General features: G+C 42.6%; 1 protein-coding gene across 2 annotated transcripts in view; it reads left to right on the top strand.

The window, feature by feature from the left end:
• KSR2 (kinase suppressor of ras 2) overlaps nucleotides 1–14,723 on the top strand; it is a 1,474,574-nt gene that overhangs the window by 1,445,137 nt on the left and 14,714 nt on the right. For both annotated transcript variants that reach the window (XM_085636251.1, XM_085636250.1), the window contains one exon: nucleotides 11,181–11,314. In XM_085636251.1, the coding sequence (XP_085492377.1) occupies nucleotides 11,181–11,314 (134 nt within the window). The remainder of the gene's footprint in view (nucleotides 1–11,180; nucleotides 11,315–14,723) is intronic.

The following is a 14,723-nucleotide window of genomic DNA, read 5'->3' as shown; positions in this document are numbered from 1 at the left end:
GAAATGACAGTTGTAACCTGGAGTGACCCAAAAATTACAATGGATATATGGAACCATAGAGACCTTTTCGCCAAATGGGAAATCCAATTAAGAACCATGGAAACAGAAAGATATCCTGGGCCTTTAAGTCTAACAACTGAATCAAGATCAGTATTGGATAGTGGAATACTCTGGGGGGGCAGTAGGTCCTACAGCAAATGCTCAGGAGAGTTGGACAAATCTACGTATCATCCATCAAGTGTTACCTCAAGTAGCATCTGAAGTAGCAAGTCAAGTTCGAAAAGTACTCTTTTCAACCACTCGGGACATGGAGACAAAGGAAAAGACGGCATGAAAAAGTAAACTACAAATGTGCTTGTGGAATATCAACGGCCTTGGTAATAAGGCAAACGAAGAAGATATGCAAACCTTCTTTAAAAAAAATGATATACTCCTATTCCAGGAAACTTGGTCCTTGTCACCCACGTCGATCAATGGATTTTCAGAATTTCAGCAAAATGCCTCCAAAGTCAAAGCATCAGGCAGACCATCGGGTGGTCTGTCAATATATTTAAGTACAAGCATACCATGGTCCTATGAGTCGATTGACCTGGGACAAACATGGATTCAATGTATAAAAATGTCACTATCACAAAATCCACTAAACGGGCAGAGATACAACAATGAGGAAAAGCTTTTAATCATTTGCAATGTATATATTCACTCAGCATCAAAAACAAAACAAGAGAATATTATGACCCTCAAAGCATTAATCAAATCACTGCAACAAACCTTCCCACAGGCAGGAATTTTGTTGTCTGGCAACTTTAATATGATCCTCTTTCAAGTGGACCAGGTACAAAAGAAGATACAAATTAAATTCAAAGGGAAAACGATTCCCCCAGCAATTACAAATTATCAGAAAAACGATCGACACGGCCAACTGTGCGCCTCAATATTAAACAACACAGGGATGATAACTCTAAATAGCTGCTTCCCACAAGACCAACCAGCGAGACCAACTAGAATATCCAAGCAGATACACTCGGTCATAGATTACACAAGAGGGGACTTTGAGTCACTACATCGGATCTCTAGTTACCAAATAATGAACAGACTAGAGAGTGACCACAGCCCTCAGTTAATTGACTTTCACATTTACATACCAAAAGCAGAGGAATGTAAAAGCTTGTCCAAAACAACAAGTCAGTACAATCTAAAGAGGCTCGCGTGGAATGGCAAAAATGCCGGTAAAATAATGATCTACTTGAAAAATGTACTGTTAGTCACACAAGAACAAAATCCGATATAGCCATGGACAACTTGGGTGAACATGATCATGATGCTAATTTCCAAATTTCCCTCAAAGGAAAGACACCATGGGGACAATTCAAGGACAACAACAACAGAGCCCTTAGGTTCCTTAGCAGTGAAAAAAAGGGCATTTAACCGGGAATTGAGAAAACTACGTGGAAGAGCACAGAATACGAGCAAAGGCGAAAAGCAACAAATACATCAATTAAGGCAGAACTACAAAAAAGAAGTTTGGGCTGTAAAAAAAACACAACAAACTGAAATCTGGTTAAAATTATTGAAAGTAAGCAAATCAAATAACAACAAGAAATTTTGGGCGGAAATAAATAACATAGCTAATGGGTCTTTCTGCCAATACAATGCAAATATTCCAGAGGCAGACTGGATATCCCACTTAACCAAAAGCAACATGAATGAAAATATTATCCATCAAGTCGTGAACACAAATCATAATGCAGTACATCAACCAAAAAGAGACAACTTAGAAAATCCATCTGAGGAAAACTGAAACTTCCCAGGTTGAAAAGGTAATAAAAAACCTTAGATCTAGTGGAGCCCCTGGCCCAAATGGCTTATCGAACGGGCTCTTTAAACAAGACAAATCGTTCTGGGCAGAATTTCCCACTCCACTATTTAACCACACTTTTCAAACAAATAGCATGGCAACGTCCTGGAGAGGTAGCATTCTGCACCCGATATTTAAAGCGGGAGCAAGAACGGACCCTTCGAACTTTAGGCTAATCGCCCTAATTGACGTAGAAGATAAAATATACGCGTCAAACCTCCTGATAGCTCTGGAAGAATGGGTCTCCTCCAATAAGATCATTCCAGTTACACAGACAGGCTTCAGACCCGGCACCAATAAGTTTTCCAATCGTTTGGCTTTGAATCTTCTCGTAGAAAATGTCAAACGAAATTCCACCAAATTGTACACCTGCTGTGTCGATCTAAAAGCAGCATTTGACATGGTACCAAGAGAACTGCTGTGGGAAAAAATGGCAAACTTGGGTATTCCTTCATCACTACTACGTGCAATCTGCATATATCTACTTGGGTCCGGATAAAACTGTGCAATGGAGAAAGCACCACAGCAAGGATTCCCACGTATACCGGCTTAAAGCAGGGATGCGTACTGGCACCTAGTCTCTTCAACATCTTTACTGCAGACTTAGATAGGAGGCTATCAGACGTGCAAGGTGACCCTCTGAAAATCGCAAGCTGCAAAATAAGAAGTCTGCAGTATGCAGACGATATTGTCTTATGCAGTCAGATGCCAGTGGGACTCCAGCGCTTGATTACAAAGTTGGTGGAATATACTAAGGAACACAGGTTGTCTTTCAACTATAAGAAAACCAAGGTCATGTGTTTTTCTACAAAATCGGTCCCCAATAGGGGAAAGTACCAGTGGTATGCAGCAGGAAATAGAATTGAGCAGAGCGCTTCCTACAAATATCTGGGAGTAGTGGTCGACACAAGGTTCACACTGAAAGACCACTTAAAGACCAGAAAAGCTCAAGCAAACAAATTACGATTTGCATTGAACACGCTAAAATTGAAACTAAAGTGTCCATCAAACACTCACCTACTAAAAGTCATAGCTGCCAAGTTCCTCCCAACTCTCACTTACGGCTCCGAGCTATACAAGGGACAAGATGCCAACTTCTTGAACCTATTGCAATCAGGATTATTTAAACAAGTCTTCCGGATTCCACAGCATACATCTCAAGCCCAGGTTCGTTTGGAAATCGGGTTATTAAATCAACATCCAATCAGACAAGGGGCAGTAATAAAGATGTGTTGGAAATTAAAAGCAGCACTAGAGGACTCTTTGTTGGGGCACTGCTGGACGGAAATAAAGAACCAACCCAAAGGAGGAAAAGCTTGGCATACCACACTCGAGCAAGCATTAACAACGCTTGACATGCACGACGCTTGGAATTCAGAACACAGTTTTAATGCATTTAAAAAAATAATCAACAACGCAGCTAAGCAAAAGGCCTGCATAATGGACAAAGCTGACCCATCAAAGAAAAGACATGGTTGGATGGTCTTATCCTCATATGAGATGCGAGTGCCCCAACCGAACCTCGTCCATCATGTCACTCCATCAACCCAGCACCAGCTACTGTTGATCAGGTTGGGAGCTTTTACCACAAAAGATCAGGTCCCAAAATGGAAATAGTCATGGCCAACCATGCTTTGCAGACTTTGTGGCCAAGCCGAAGAGTCTCTCATTCATCTAGTGTGCATTTGCCCAGCTGTGAATAAGCTGAGACGGCAATACATACTCCACGCACTTCGAGTTTCACAAATCAGATCTTGTCGACCAGCCATCATGCAACTATTGAACTGCCATTCACTTCAGACTTCTTGTAGGGCAACCACATTTCTGCAGAAAGTCAGCTCATTATTGTCTAAACCCAACATATAGCGCCAACGCATAAGTGTTTTAATGGCATCAAAATGGACAGAAATACTAGCCATTTGCACATGACTTTCAAACAGGAGAGAGGCTACTTCTCACTTTTAAATTGAGCAAGAGTTTGAGCACCGTTCAAGCTGACTAATTATGATGCATTCTGAACTTTGGGAAACGGCCATATTTTCCTCTTTCATACTTTACCTTTTTGAACATAAATGGTGATTGCGATCTTATTGACAGATTTTTATGTGTTTTTTGTAATGGTTTTAATTAACTACATGCAATAAAAACTTTACTTCTACTGAGTGCACCTCCAGCCAGCCGTACCGCAGCTAAACATTTCATCAATGTTGATGTCACCAAGCTTGATCATGGTTGCTTGTGGACGGCTGTATGTCTTGTTCATTTTCCCCTGTGGCTTCTTAATTCTGTGGGCTGCAAAGCTCTTCCCTCACACAATAAGATACTTTATAAATACCAGTGAGCAGTAAAACCTATAATTATTGGGCCATATTCACCTGCATCCTCCAGAACATGCAGGAGGTGCAATCAGAGCCTATTAAATTACCATCACCATCAAAATCATAATATAGCATTGTCCTATTTATTTGAACCATAAAAAATAGGCGCTAATCATTATGATAGGGGACTACTCCATTCAAAACTTTCTGGGATCCTGAGACTGAGTGGGCTGTGGTGGACACCTCTGAGACCTTTTAAATTAGCCTAAATACTACAGTCTGGTATTGCAAACACTAGTGCCTTACACAAAAGAGGGCACCTAATAGTGTCTCTCGAAGTAATGCACCCTTGTGAAAGACTCCTCAAGCACTGGTGCCTCACTCAAGAGGAACATGTAGTATTGTCTTGCATTGGATGTCAAAGTCAATAGGCCTGACTTTAATGTGTTAATGCATGAAAACACAGGTGTACACAGCGTGCTAGCGCATGTCATAATGGGCAGTCACAGATGCTGTGTGCACGCATTAGCACATTAAAGCTAGGCTTTCCCATTGCTTGTTAAGCTCAATTATAATTGTTTTATCAACTATATTATTTGCTATATTAATGACTCTTTATGCTGTGTATGCATTTTGGACTTTTCCATATATAGTATGCTAGTGTTTCCCAAACTATGGATCTCCACAACTCAATTTATTTTTGGTAGGTCATGAAAGTACAAGCAATAAATAAAGATGTGTTTAAATTCAGTTTTTATCTTGTCACATTTGTTGCACTTCAAAGACAGAGGCCAGATGGTAGGCTCTGTCTACTGACAAATTGTCACTTATTTTTTTAACATGGGAATTGATGTTTACGAATTCCTCTCACTTTACAGCCAGAGAAAAAGTGAAGGGAATTATGTGGCAATCTTACTGGGTACAGGGAGTGTGAAAGGAAAGGCTGTAGGATGTCATCATTGTAACACACAACAAAATGTATAAATACCTATAAATTAACTGTACACATACAGCAATTAGGAGAGCAAAAAATGAAGCGTATTTACTTTGTAATTTAGAAGTGTGATGGCAGCAAATATTCTAATGGGATCAAAACACATCAAGATACATTACTTTGCGATGCACAAATGATAAATGTTCACTGAAATCCGATTTCCACACATTATCTTTTCTGTGCAATATAGTTTTATCAGTAAAACTGTATGTCTGTGCAAATTTAGTGGCCATTTCAATGGAAAATGTACTAACTGTAAATGCAAGTGCACTACCACAGGGTGCTTTAGTAACATTAAAAAACCGTCCATCTCATCTCCATTAAAGCTATGTAGGTCACAAACGTTTGTCATTCTAAAAAGTGGGTTGGCGTTCTACAAAGTTTGGGAAGCACTGTACTAAGCAATATAATGAGTACAAGTAAAATGTTCTTAATTAAAGTAAAATTGCACTGTACAGCTCACACATCCAAACAGACAAGAAGTGACCATAGGTAAAACTGCCCATGAAGAAATCAACACCAGAGCATCAGATATTGTCTATTATGTGTGTCCTCCATTATCTGTATACATCAAGCAAACATAGAGAACATCTCTGGTAGGTTCATTTACAGTCAGGATTTGAACCATAACGTGGAAATAATGCAGCCTTCTACTGCTCCTGGTGTTATTTCTCCATACTGATTACTTTCAGTTCAATTGACATTCAGTATTCTAAAGTGAACAAATGTACTTTGTTTTGTAAATTCACAACTTCTTTGATATAATGTAATTTCTTGCTATTTAATGCAGGGTTACGTAGGAAAGTGCAGTATTATGTAGTGATGCTGGTTAGGCTTCACTATGCAATACTCTAACAATACCCCAAAGATTGTCCTTGGATTCACAATATTAAATCCTTAGCTCAGTCCTGGTAGAGTGGCAAAGAGCAGTCAGGCTTTACTAGAGGAACATGTGTTAAGCATTTCAGAGTACCAAAATGGACGATAAGTAATTGACACGACTTAAAAGAAAACACTAATTTATAAAATTAAAGCAGATTTTTACATACACGTAGACACCAAAATTAAGTAAATCAGATAAGTACAACCATAATTATGGATTTTAGAAGCAATAATAAATCAGTGCATATCAATACTGCAAAACATTAGCATTGCAGTCAATGGTACAAAAGTACTAGTAATAATCGGTCACTTGCAGGTCGAGTTGCGTGGAACCCAAGGAGGGTTAAGGTGATGTGGGTCCCAGGACCAAGCTACAACAGTCAGTTCAATTATACCTGGCTCGAGAAGCCCAGCTACAGAGTTGTCCTGGCCGTCCATTATGCTGAAGCGGTAGCCGCGGGGAGCTGATTTTATTGTTAACAAGGTCCTGTTGAGCAAACAAGTGCAAAAAGTTGACAAATGGGCCACTGCTGCCATCGGAAGAAGATGCTGTGGTGTTCCCTCGAGTTACAGCGTCGGTTGTGCTGGTTGCTGGACTGGCCACCATCAAGCCTTGGCAGCAGTGAGGTCAGCAAGAAGTTATTTTGACGTCCAGAAGTCCGGGGAGAAACGGTAGCTGCCTGAAAGTTGTTGGAGGTCAGGACTGCATTTCCCACAATTTGCTGGACCATCTTTTTGGGCAATCCCTTGGAGGGTTTAATGGCCAGTGATATTTTGGGATCCGGTATGTTGTTTTTACCTGCGGACTGCAGGGGACTACTGGCATTAGTCCAAGGGAGTCGGGAGTTGCCCTTGGCTCTCAAAGGGGTCCCTTTGTCTGGGGCACCGGTCTTTGATCCAGGAAAAGTTGCAGTCCTGTAGTTCCAGGAAGGTTGCCACAGGTACAGAGTATCACACCTTTAGTTTGTGTAGCTTCAATTGTCGCAGACTCGAGTCTCTTCTGTGTCCTTTTTTGCAAGTCAGATTAGAACTGAGTTTCTGCTGCCAGGGGTGCCCCTTAACTCCTAGATTTAGGGGCATCAGGGGTGTGGGTGTAAGTGGCCAATGTGCTACTAGCTCCAGAGGCTAATCTGCACCTGAGGTGACCACATCCGTGGGTGGGTGTCACCTTTTCTACTCAGAACACTCTACTCTACCACTTCTAAAACTGCCAGAACCCTTCCTTAGCTGTACAGACCAGGTAGCCCACTCTAGAGGTGTGGCTAGGTTCTGGGTGTGTACTCCTCGTAGTTACATAATTTCAATAACTGCCTGGGTGCAAATGTGCCTGGGGGTCGGGGAGGGCTGTTTCCTCCTTTGAAAGGCAGCCTGTTGAATTTCACAGGCAGTGTAAGCTTTGAAACTCACCGCCTTGATGTGCCACTTCACTAGCCCTCCTGCCAGGAAGGGAGGTGTCACCTCCTTCCCGTCCAGGCCATTGTTTCTGACTCCTGGGAGAGTTCACACTTCCTGGCAGGGGGTTGGATTTTGGGCTTGGTGGCAGCAGCTGCGGGTTGGCCAAGAGCACTGGAAATGCTGGGGCAACCAGGTGGGCAACCTCTAAGGTAGCCACCTAAGTGCATGCCACAACAATCTTAGCATGAGAATCGTGTCAGGGGTGATGAGGCATATTGTTTGATACCAAAAATGACATTTTTCGGTGGTACCATAATGGAGCTGGTGGCCTCGAGGTTGCCCGGGTGCCAGCCCAGGTTATCCTATGGACCGCTGATCACTAATAGTAGCTTTGACTGAAAAAGACAACTATAGGGATATATAGGCATGCACTTATATGTCCACACCTTTAATATAATGCACCCTGCCTCCTGGGCTCCGGACACCTTCCTTAGGGGTGACTGGCATATATTAAAAATGGTGCTTTGACCTTTGCACACATGGTAAGGCAAAGTAGAGTTCGAGCAATTTGCACTGCTCCTGCAGTCTGCAGTGACACGGCTGTTGTCATCTTTTTACTTGGATCACTCACGGTGTCAGAAACAGTGCTTATCTTAGGTTAACATTCATGGTTTATCCTTTCATAATTTTCTATATTGGCATCCATATTGGCAAAATATCAAATCTTCCCTTAATGCAAAATTACTCAGTAGAACTTTTCATACACAAATTTTTCATATCAGTGAAAATATGACATAATCCCTTTGATTTTATGTACAGATCCTAAATCTATGACTTTTGATAATTATCGCGTTCTGCCCTTAACAGAGGGATCATCTGAAATCCCCAGTTGGCATCTCCTCACTTTATATCTCAAAATGTTTGCATTTCTACTCAGTAGTTCCCTTCCTTGCACTCATTCAAACTTCATATCCTGTTCTCGAGCTAACGACATTACTTCAATAATATTAACTTCTGTCCATGTTGCTCTAATCCTGTAGTTTTGTCATTTCTAAGTGCAGTAAATAACAGTTTGTATATTGCCACATATAATGGTACCTGATTTACTGACTTTGACATGAAATAATGAGTTGGCATTACTAAGACTCTAATTTGTGACTTGTAGGCAGCAGTGAGACATCTTGCACTGCAGTATGCAAAAATTTACTTTAATGGGTGCAGTTGCACACACACACTCGCCCACACTATATTTTTGCCTTTAATTGCACCTTTGAGATGTATACAAGCTTCAGTGTCCTCTGCATACACCTTATATACATGAAATATATAGAAATCACACTGTGTCAAAGTATTGTCTATTGACCGTCTTTTACAATTTCGGTACTGCTGTTGCTTAACATTATGTGTATCTGAAGACTTTACAAAATTATTTGTTCTCTTAAATTGTTTCTTTTGAAAATCGTTGGATCAGATTTACAATGCCATTATTGAAAACAAGCATTGGCAAAGCCAATAGGTTTGGCCTTTTGTCAATTCTTCCTGTGTTTTCTCATGGCTTTTGCAAAACTTTATTATTTGGAAAGCTGCTGGGCATTTATCAATTGAAAATAATCATTGACAAAAGGGAAAAATGTTTTTGGGTCTCACAAAAGCACACATTGCCATAGTACTGCCTGGCAATAAATGGAACTACTTCGTGTGTGGATGTGCTCCTTCTGAACTCATACTGAAGACAGCCAATACTGAAGTGGGGTGATGCATTGCCCCTTGATGCATTCTCAAGTGGGCTGGAGAACATTCTGAATGACACAACCACTGACAAATGGATAAATTGTAGCTAAAAAAGCCCTGGAAGTAACTATGGCATACACATCATTTTAGTGAAATCAACAAGTCTTGGCTAACATAGACCTAAAAAAGCCAATCATTGTGCCACTGGCTGCCAGCCTCTTGCCTTTGAGAAAGAAAGAAGCAAGGGCAGAAATATGAAAAGAAAGAAGGCAAGAAGGAAAGGAGGAAGGCAAGAAACAAAGAAGGCAAGCAATATGGAATGCAAAAAGAAGGAAAGAAAGAAGGAAGGAAGGCATGGAAGAATAAAAGAGAGGAAAGCTGAGAAAGAAAGGAAGATTCAAGGATATAAAGACAGACACAAAGAAGGAAAGAAAGAATAGAAACACAGAAAGCAAGAAAGAAGGAATGAAGGAATGAAGATAGGAAAGAAAGAAAGAAAGAAAGAAAGAAAGAAAGAAAGAAAGAAAGAAAGAAAGAAAGAAAGAAAGAAAGAAAGAAAGAAAGAAAGAAAAAAGAGAATAAGGAATCCAAGTCAGAAGGAATGAAGAAAGAAAGCAGGAAAGAATGAATTAAAAAAGGAAAGAAAGAAGAAATGAAAGAATAAAAGAAAAAGGAAAGCATGATTGAATGAAAGAAAAAAGGAAAACTAGAAAAAAGAAGGAATGAATGAAAAAGGACATCAAGAAAGAAAGAATGAAAGAAAAAACAGAAAGAAAAAAGAAACAACAAAAGAAAGAAGGCATGAAATAATGAAAGAAAAAAGGAAAGGACAAATGAAAGAAAAAAGGAAAGAAAGTCTAATAAAGGGCACTCCAAAAGGAATTTACAGCAGCATTGGCAAGAGACAAGAACTGATAAAACTGAAATGTGGTCTATGCCCACATCTGGTATAACCCATCCTGCTGTCACATCAGACTCTAAGCACAAAGGGAACATCAAAGTAATAAATTAAAAACAAAAACATTGGTACAGAAGGGAACTAGCTTTTGTGCGGATGTGCTCCTTGTGAAAGAGTAAACTGCAGTCAATCAAAGTGAAGTTAACCAGTGGCTGAAATGGGCTGACCCCTGCCCCATGATGTGTGCTGTAGTGGGTGGCAGCAAAATGTGAATGACACAACAGCAGACGAATGGCTGAAGAAAGTAGGATGAAAGCCCTTTTAAATAAGCATATTCTACATATATGTTTTTTAGAAATCAACAGACAATCTATTCCTGTAGAGTTTCTTCTATTTTTGGACTTCTTGTTCAGTGGTTTGGTTTTCACAGATGTTCCTACGAATAATCCTGAATGTTTATGTCAAACATAGAATTCCAGGATTTGCTTTATATGCATTCATTAAGATTGCGCACTGGATGGACAACTTATAAATGTTATTTTGTACATAGTTTCTTTTTCACCACTGCGAAATAATTTTTCTCTGTTGTGAAACCACTTTGCCTACAACCTATGAACATGTGAGTGGTTCAGGAACTTTTCCACCAGATTTGAAGTTCGCCTTTCGCATATTTGTGAGTAGTTTTAGATCATGAAATTGTATTGGGGCGAGGAAATTGGGTATTTGGTATTGTCTGTGAATACCCACAAAGTTATGAGACTGTGGGTGTTTGCAATATTTTCAATTGTCATCATGCTTCCCGTATACTGGCAACTCCTGTGTTCCCACCCTAACCTTAAACTTATAAGAGTGGATATATAACCCGACATGGCAGATTTCCCACTTTTTGGTCCACTGAAGCTGCACTTAGTATATTATAGAATTGTGAATCAAGCTCCTTAGTTATCAGCCTCTCTGGTGAAGCATTATCTGGCAATACAGCCTTTTCTACAGTATGGCGACAGACTAGTTTGCTGATTTGCAATGTGAGCAATGAACGATGATTTACTATGTTTCTACGACTGATTCTTCCTTTTTCTGAAATGCTTAATTCTTCTCCCACAGGATATCCTGCTTTTCTGTTGGGCCTTTGATCAAGAGGAAAGACCCACCTTCACCAAACTCATGGAGATGCTGGAGAAACTGCCAAAGCGGAATCGCCGCCTGTCCCACCCAGGACACTTCTGGAAATCAGCAGAGTATGTTTCTACTTTTTTAATTTCTAGCTTTACATTTCCTGTGTCACCGGAACCGACTACTTTGATCAAATTATTGAAACAATTTAGTTGTCTATCCTCGGTAACTGTGATGTACCCAAGCACCCTGGTGCCATGTGTTCATAAAAAACCTTAATTAGCTGTGGTTACCTAATGTTTCTATTGTTAAATCATTTTTTCATTCATTACACAAATTCTTTTGGACATTCATTTATTCAATTTGGGGGCTATTCAGGATCACGTGGTACCTTTCTGATTCTAAGTTTGAGAGATGTTTGCATATGGAGTGATTTTTTTGTGGTTAAATATTTCAAACACAAAATTAACTTAACACAATATATCAACCACAAACGTTATAAATGACTGAATTCAAGATATAGAAGAGGGGGACGATAGGAGTTCTGTTTAGCCATGGGCTATTTCAAGTTGTGCCTGAAAGGTTTAGAAAAGAGTAGCATCACTTTCTCATCTTGACGTAAGTATACTCTCCTTTAAGTCATTTTGGTTTTTGATATCTCACCTTTTAACCCCTTCAGTGCCCCGCCCTTTCCCCGCCCTGTGCCGGGCGTTACATTAGCGGGCGGGGTTCATGACGAGATAGTCTCGTCATGGGCACAGCGCAACCGTGCTCCATGACGAGACATGGGCACTGAAGAGGTTAAAAGTACCTTATTTGTTGCTTCCAGACAGTTTATGTCCTTAGTTGTGAATGTGGTAACAGACATGGTCGCATTTCAACAGATATTGTCATAGTAACCTTTTGGAACTCAAAGCAGTCCCTTTGGACCTCTTAACATTTCTTTTGCAAGTTCATTACACAATATGACGAAATTTCAGTCAAGTTACATGTGAAAATATTCAGAGTAGAAGGTTCTAATTTGATAATCCTTAAATCACTTTGCGCATTTTAGCTGGATATAGGTGCCCTCCTATCCTGACACCAAGGTCCAACCGGGAGGCATATAGTTAGCCACTCCTCACTTTGTCACAATTTCTATTCCTCTTCTGCTCTAGTGTGTTTAATTCACCTTCTTATTCGGTCCCATATATTCTAGTGAGTTTTTCTTGGTGGTGGAAAGCACCTGGCCGCCTGGCCTCGCTGCACAGCCTGCTACTCCGCCAAGGACAGAAGCACAGAAAGGGTGGCAGGCAGAGCCGCCCATAACGAGAGCTGTGGAGGCGCCCCTGACAGTTCACACTAATGCTTGTTTGCCTCCCCACAAGGTGCGCAGCCGGCACTGTGAGCCCAAGGCACGCCCTGGGAATTACAGTCATTAGCGATGGCGCTCCCTGCAATTTTAACGACATGCCCTGTGGAGACAACTCTGAAGAACAAACGATTACAGTGTTTTTACTTAAACAAAAAATGCATTACCAACCACATAAATTAGTTTACCTTTGCCGGGTGAGCGAATCTTATTCTTACAGTCCTAAATGTGAGCGTGGAAGGAAGAGGTATGGTGCTAAAACGTTGATAACTACTTGCTCGGCCAGTGAGCCTTGCATACAGTGCGTTGCGTTCTTACGTTCCCTTGCGTGCTTACGTTCCCTTCCGTACTGGACTTCCTAAAGACCTGAACAGCATTAGTGGCCTGAGATAAAATGCATGATATGAGCTTTCTAAGGTGAAAGGAACAGCGGGTGAATGCAAAGTCCTTTCTATTTTACCCACGAGGGACAAGCTGCGTAATTCCAAATCGGTAAAATGCTCCCTGCTTCTCTATCTTTGGAGCTGGGGGGTATGACTGTGTAATATTGTGGGCCTTGAAGGGGGGGGCCTACATGCACATACAAAGCACACGGGACACTCGGTATAGTGCTAGGGTGATCCTGCAGTGAATCCCCGCCCAGAGCCCTGGGCACTTTATTTGATACATCACGTGGTCTCCGCAGGGGCGAGACCACTCGGCCTATCCCCCGTGACGGGGGTCTCGGTTATTAAACACTCCCCTGTTTACAGCGATAGGTGTGGGCTAGCCCACGTCCTATCGCGACATTACATTCCTCCCCAACCCAATAACAACAAAACGCATAACTGAATAACTTTTCCCAACAGTCACTTCTAGTCCTCCGTGACCAGCCCTCTCGGCAGTCTCTCATGGCCCGGGTCACTAGCTCCAAACCCCATGTTCAATAAACTGAAACAGTCTTACTTGTTCTGCGGCTCCTGGCCACCCGTCCGGGCTGCGACTCGACCTCCAGTCGCCGACTAGCCACTGGTGACGTAGTCTCTGTACTTCTGGGATGGCTGGGGGCACGGGCGGAGATGGTACCTGCTCTGGCTGCCCCTTGGCTCTTGGGTCGGTGGCGGCGGCTCCTGCAGGCAGGGTGACAGGAGGCCGGGGCCTGGTGACTCTTGGCCTGTCGCGCTGGTTCCGGGGTCGGCTGGCAGGCTGTCGGGTGTAGCTCTCTGGACTGGCGTGCTGGAAGGCGTGGCCTGTTCCGTGGGGAGAATCTTCTTGAACAGCGACACATTCCTGGTGACGATCTCCGAACCCTTCCGGGCAGTGACCATGGTACCTTTGACCGCTGTGACAGTCCATGAGTCCTTTTCAAAAGGTGTCTGGAACTTGCTGGAGGGGTGTCGGTCCTGAACCAGGACTTGGTCGCCCACTGCGATGGTCGGTTCTCGGGCACCTCTCCTCTGGGATGCTGCGGCATTGGTCCGGGTTCGCCGCAGATCTGACGAGTTCGCTGGGTTTTCCTCCCGTTCCCACAGGGCGTGGTGGGGAATGGTGTCTGTCACAGTCCGGCCGAAACACAGGCGGCTTGGTGATACCCCTGTGGTGCAGTGAGGGGTGAGCCGGTACTCTCGCAGAAATTGATAGATCGACTGCTCTACGCTGCGTGACTCTGACACTGCAATTTGAATAGTCTTCTTGAGGGTCCGCATTATGCGTTCTACTTCGCCGTTGGCTTGCGGCCAGCGCGGGGTAATCTTGCGGTGCTTGGTCCCCTGGGACACGAGATAGGCTGCGAATTCTGAGCTGGTGAATGGGGGCCCATTGTCCGTCCGTAGCTCTCCGAATAGCCCGTGGGTGGCTATCATCTTCTCAAGCTTTGGGATGACTTCCACCGCTGATGTAGACTGGACAAACTCCACCTCTGGATACCTGGAGTAGTCGTCGACTACTACTACTAGCATGTAGCGTCCATCTGGGAGGCTGCCAAAATCCGCACTTGCTCTCTCCCATGGCCGCCGAGGCCCTTCTTCCGTAATCACCGGCGCCGGTCTGCTCGGAAGACTGGTGGCTAGGCACGCAGGGCACCGTTGTACTAGAGTTTCTATCAGGTTGTCTAGACCAGGGAACCACACTTTGCTTCGAAGGCGACTTTTGGATTTGACGATCCCTTGGTGGGCTCCGTGGGCGAGGATCGCGGCCTGTTGGGT

Source organism: Triturus cristatus, chromosome 11, assembly GCF_964204655.1.
Source record: "Triturus cristatus chromosome 11, aTriCri1.1, whole genome shotgun sequence".
NCBI classification, from domain to species: Eukaryota; Metazoa; Chordata; class Amphibia; order Caudata; family Salamandridae; genus Triturus; species Triturus cristatus.
This window is presented reverse-complemented; position numbering and strand designations above follow the sequence as displayed.